General features: G+C 48.2%; 1 protein-coding gene across 1 annotated transcript in view; it reads right to left on the reverse strand.

The window, feature by feature from the left end:
• Positions 1-4102, reverse strand: part of SYNPR (synaptoporin) — a 105313-nt gene extending 101211 nt beyond the window's left edge. The window contains exons 1-2 of the mRNA XM_063411705.1: positions 3956-4102; positions 3810-3875 (exon numbers count right to left, since the gene is read on the reverse strand). Coding sequence (XP_063267775.1) covers positions 3810-3875; positions 3956-3973 — 84 coding nt within the window. The 5' untranslated portion in view covers positions 3974-4102. The remainder of the gene's footprint in view (positions 1-3809; positions 3876-3955) is intronic.
• Positions 4103-6000: the final 1898 nt, after the last annotated feature.

Here is a 6000-nt window from a genome sequence, read left to right on the forward strand (position 1 = left end):
GCCCTGCAATGCTTTGTAACGCTTTGGTACATCCCGTGAACTTGTTCACGAGCAGTGATGAAAGCCAGTTGTGCAATGCCTGCAATGTTTTTTTGCACAAAGGCAAGAAATAAAACAACTCAGACACATTTGAGTTCACTGACCATCCTAATGTTCACTTCCAAGTTGTCCTATGAAAAAAAACCAAAGTGTCCACAAGATTTGCCCTGCAACATAAATGATTCACAGGTGCCCTGATAAAAGCTGCACTAGCTTATAATATATAGTTACATATACAGTTATATAGTTTTTATATATATATACACATATGTAGTTAATATAAAGTTACAATGTGTCCTTTGTGCCCCGGCCCATAACAGCCCAGACACAGCTGGAAGTTGGTGGAGATGGGAGCTCACTGCAAGGTATTTTAAAATAACACCAACCTGTAGATAACCATCCAGGCAATCACAGCATCTCCTGACTGGCACAACAGTGGAGTTTCTGCATCCCTGCTATTTATGGAGGAATACAGGGAAACACATAATGGACTGCACTTCAGGTCCTGTTACTTTACAAGAAACTGGACAAGTATCAGGTTGCTTTGGGTTTGCAGAAGGAAAGTTGTTTGTGGCAATTCACAATGTAATTAAACACACACACCCACACACCCACCACCACCCATGCCCCCCTCCCACCCAGCCTAAGTATACAAAGTTCCCATTTTTACAAACATATTTTTGCCTGAGTACAGCAGGTAGTTCCTATACCCACCACACAGCATTGGAAGAGCCTTGCTTTTCACTTAATTTCCTCTTCTAGGGCTCCAGAAAGGCAACGAGTGCAAAACAAATAGACAAAAGTGACAAACTTGCTTGTCTTTCTCACTTTTTGTGGACCCCAATAAAAGCAGTCTAAACACATCCAGAGAATCACAAGACTGAAATTGATCCAAGGAGATGAATGGATATATTTCTTCTCTTTCATCTTTCCTTATTCATTATTGTCAGGTGCACTTATAAGAGAGTTATTTTTCAAATGAAGTTGTAAGAGTGTTTGTGACATTGCTACTGGTAGTGCCACAGTGGATTATCTGAGAAATAAGCTTCAGAAGAACATTCCTCTCATGCAAAAATCTATGGAGTAACAGTCAAGGGACTAAAGAGGAGCAAGAACAAATACAGCTTTTTAACAGCTCTTCCCTGCCCCCAGCATATGCCATGAGTTGACTCAAAGCTGGAAACACGCAGGCCTCACCCAGTACAGCTGTGTGCATTTTTCCAAGCTCAGATTTGTGAGCCACATGCTTTATTGCCAAGGCAGAGTTCAAAAAATGCAACTCTTGCATAATTGCTACAAGTTGATGTCTTGGTTTCTTTTCTTTCTCTTAACCTTTCCCAGGCCTGAGCCAATGTTGTCTCTTAATGGCTTCTAAATGCAATTTCTTGTCCGAAAATAAGATTACAATGTACAGGGGAAATACAAATGAAAACATATTACAGTGCTATGAATATTCAGAAGAATCAACCTTCTCTCAGCAGCTTCTCTCTGGGTGTTATGTGAGCATCAAAGCAGAAAACTGAGAAGGTCAGGTAAGGTCCCTGCTCCTCAAGACAGAGGTCCATGTCTGAGCCAGACCACAGGTAAACTGGAATCTGCACACCTAAAGATTAATTCTGCAACAGTTAGTTTCACATCTGAGAAACCCACAGCCACTTCAGTTGCCTCCACACCCACAAATGTGTGCACCCACAAACATACGACTTCCAGCAGTAGAGGTTCACTAATAAAGACATGCTCACCCCAGGGTGAGCCACTCCAAACCACCCAAACGAGTGAAAATTCAGGGCTGGTCTGCATGGACAAGCTGAGGACATTTTCAGCCTGCACCACCTCCACCCTACCAGCCTTTCTGAGGAACTCCCACAGCTCTGCCATCTGTGCTGCAACACCACAGAGCCTTCCCCCAGGCACGAGAGCCACCCAACGCCCAGAATCGCTGCGTCACCAGCTGGGCTATGAACTTTATTTCCTTGCAGATGCAATCTAGGACTCAAGTGGGAGGTGTTAAGGGGTGTAATTTGACTGTTCTGATCAAGTGCAACAAGGTCTGTGAGGCTGCTGGGGGACATGGAAGCGGACACAGAATTGACTGGAGCATTTGGTCTTCTTTTAAAGTTTAAAATTATGATTAGGCTAATAAAAGGAGTCTGAGGGAGAGGTGGACAATAAGTTGAGACTGGAAATGGTAGAGAGAGGTGGACAGCAGTTTGGAGGCATGGTGAGAAGAGAAGAAAGATGAGAGTAATAACATTAATTGAACAGAGATGGAATATCAGTAATCCAAAAAGCCTTTTAAAAATATTAAAAATATAAGGTCTACCACACTCTGAAATATCATAAACTAAACTGTGCTTAATTCTACTTATACATACATGCCAAATGGAGAGAAAGTAATTTCTCAGATCATCTTAAATATTAACACACTCTGCACCATTTCTCCTGTGCTCCCTTACTGCCAAGGACTGGCCCACCTTGGCCGTGTCAGAAGAGCTCTGTTTACACACAGCCGCGTGTGCATGTATGTGTACACACACAGGCAACGTGCACTTGCAGCGGCCAGAAGAGTTCTACTTGTGGCTTCCAACCATGACAAAGGCAGCTTTTATATTTGGCTGCTGGAAGAAGTTACAGACCCAGGAAAGTGCCAAGAGAAGAGTTCCCACTCGCTGTCCCGAGGATGCCAACACACTGACTGGGGCGGGAACAATTTTCTCGATGGCACAGCCCATGCCCATCAGCCCAGAGCCCTTCCCAGGAGGGCTCACTTTCCAAGCTCCATCAGACGTAGCCTCATCAGGCAGACAGCCAAAAGACCACGCTCCCAGCAGCTGTTTGCCATAGGAACAGCTTTGCTACCCATCCTTCTGCCCCGCAATGGGCACTGCAAGAGTGGATGAAGCACCCTCAGACCTGGGGCTCAGCCCCTGGATGTCCTGACTTCTCCTTGAGGCAGGAGCAGCAGTGCTGGGTGGGTTTGTAGAGCTCTGGGCTAAGAATACAAGGGACCTTGTCCATCCACTGCTGCATACAGGCGACCCCACAGTGGGGCCACCCTGTCCCATCACCCAGCTCCACAGGACCTGATGCTTCAAGGTGCCCAGCAGGGAAGAGGAGCTGCTCCTGGTGAGCAGGGACAGAGTCTGGGGCGATCAAGTGCCCCCGGCACACCAAAACACCCCCTCAGAGGCACCCTGGTCCAGGCTGCACGTTGCAGGTGCCAACATGTGGGTAAATGCACCCGCGCAGGGATGCGCCCCCCGAAATACACGCCTTACATAATTCCCCAGCCAGTCGGCGTTAGGGGAATGTGATTAATCCTCCATGACATGTTCTGAACTTTCCGTTCAGAGAGGCTCTCTGCTCCCGCAGACCTACTGGCGATGGATGTCATTTGACCTGCAGACTTCACTACGAATGAGCATCAGAGCAACACACAGTGACATTGCTCCGCACACCAATTATCCGCCTCCTTCCCCGCTCGGCCCAGAGACAAGTTTGCTAAATGCATAACGAGGATTTTGTTTTCCTCCGTGTTGGTGTTTTTGTTGTTTTTTTTTTTTTTTCCCTTTAAATTCGTTTACAGACAGCACAAGGATGGAGGGGGGGTCACCCACAAACCCAGCCTCAGCCCGCCCCGCCAGCCACAGCGCTGTAGGACGCGAGTCCCCGGCCCCTCGCCCCACGTCCCTGCCCAGCTCCCACCTGTTCCGCCGGGCGCGCACTTCGGCGCCAGCCCCCCTCACAACCCCTCAGCGCCCGGGACTCACCCACTCGAGCACCCTGAGGAAGGCCAGCGGCTCCTTCACCACGCGGAAAGTGCCCGCGGAGGCGAGCTGCGGGCAGAGAGAGGGGTCAGCACCGCGCCCGCTCCGCGCACCACGGCCCCCCTCCCCGCCCGCGGGGCTCCGCGTACCTGGTCCACCGCCTCCATGGCGCCGCAGCCCCGCGGAGCGGAGCCGAGCGGCGCGGAGCCTCCCGGAGCCTCCCGCCCGCCAGCCGGGATGCGCGGCGCTGCCCCCGCGCAGGCCGGGCGGAGCAGCCGGGCGGGGCCCGCGCCCCCCGCACCGCCCCGCGGAGCCGCCCCGACCCCCGCCCGCTGCCCCCGCCGAGCGCCCCGGCCGCCGCTCCGGCACTTTTTATAGCCGTGGTAATCTTTTGTGAAATTTCTGTGGGGTTGTTGTTTTGGTTTGGTTTTTTCTCTTTTCTTTTCTTTTTTCTTTCTTTTTTTTTTTTTACTTTTTTTTTGGTTTTTGTTTTGTTTTGTTTTTTGTGGTTTTTTTTTTTTTTTTTTTTAGTTTTATTTCTGGCAGGAAGGAGAAGGAAGGCATGGCGAAAAATAAAATTTAAAAAAAAAAAGAGAAAAAAAGAAAACAAACTGGCTCCTCACGGCGCGCACAGAAACTATTAATATTGCAGGGGATGGCACTCGCTGCCCTGTGCTCTTCCTTCCCCTCTCCCCCTCCCGGGACCAACGCGCTCGTCTCCCCCGCGGCCGCAGGGCTGCAGCTCTGCGCTCTCAGCCTTCGCTCGCTCCTGCTTTTCGAGCATTTCCTTGACAGCAGAACAGCGTTTTCTGCCTTGCTGTTGTCCTGGCCTCGTTTCCCGGCAGAGCCTTAACAATTCTAATGCATCCCGGGTGGCACAGCCCGGCAGGAGCGGAGGTTCCCTGTGTTCATCATCCACGCTCACTTAACAGCGTTTCCAGCTGCTTGTGACATTAAATCGGCACCGTGTGAGGATTTTGCGATGGAGCAAATTCCTGCCCCAGTAAAGGCTCAGGACACAAATCCATCACCCCATTTAAGAGCACGACAGGCTCTAGATTGAGACCCCGAGCCTGCAAATATTTGCATATTCAACTTCACTGCCACCCTGATAACCGGTTGTGCCAGCAGAAGGGCACCAGTGCTCAAATAGGATTTCGGCCATAAGTAGGTCAGAGATGTGCCTAAAAAATACCTGAAGCTTTTACTCCTTGTAAGGAATCAGCCATCTGCAAAAGTTAAAGTCAATTAGTTTTGCTCAAACTAAATCTCTATTATAAAAACCCCAAACAGTAATATAAACGGACTCTTGGAGTAAACAAGATGGGGGGGAGAGGGGGGTGGGGGAGGAGTCGGAAGAAGATGAATTTATGAAGTTTTCAGTGGAATTTGAGGCAGACGATTTTGTGTCAAAATCACAGATCTGGAACAAACTCAGCTGAAGTCTGGTAGCAGTGGGATTGGGTCCAGATTTTTTAAAAAAAAATTTTTTTTTTTAATCATATAGAAAACAGCTTTTGGGTCAGAATTACGTTTAAATTTTTTTCAGTTAAAAATTCTTGTATTTTCTGTGCTTCTTTCTTTCTACCCTAGGGAAAAAAAAAAAAAAAAAGAAAGAAAAAAAAGAGGATAATTTTTCTTACAAAATATTATCAAGTATGCTTTTATTTATTTATTTAATATCCTCTAGGAAATACAAAACACTTTCAGCAATCCTAGGAGCTGCCTGCTGGTGGCCCAGTGCTGTGGGAGGCAGAGTCTCCTCACAGAGGCAGAAGGACAGAGCATCCATAAATCTCCAAGATGCACAAGCAGGCAGGGATGCACAATCATCCATCTGACTTTCAGCCAGAACTTCTCCAACTGGTACAGAGATGCAGAGCCAGGTCACTGCAAGCCACCTGCCTTCAGGTCTCATGCCTGAAGAAGAAATTACCGTGGAATATCCCATGTTGGAAATGGCCCACAAGGATCATTGAGTGTGAATTAGTCCAGTCCCCAAGAGCAGCAGGGTAACCATTCTCCCCTCTGCAGAGATTTCCAGCTCTGGTGTCTGGTATTCCCACCAACAAAGCCCTTGGCTGTGGGAAGTTTCATCACTTGCTGTTTACTGTGACTCTCATGTGCTGTTTCCTTTAATAGGTTTCTTTCATGGAGAGACTTACAGCTGTGGATGTATTGAAGCAGTTCAAAA

Source organism: Prinia subflava, chromosome 14 (assembly GCF_021018805.1).
Source record: "Prinia subflava isolate CZ2003 ecotype Zambia chromosome 14, Cam_Psub_1.2, whole genome shotgun sequence".
NCBI classification, from domain to species: domain Eukaryota; kingdom Metazoa; phylum Chordata; class Aves; order Passeriformes; family Cisticolidae; genus Prinia; species Prinia subflava.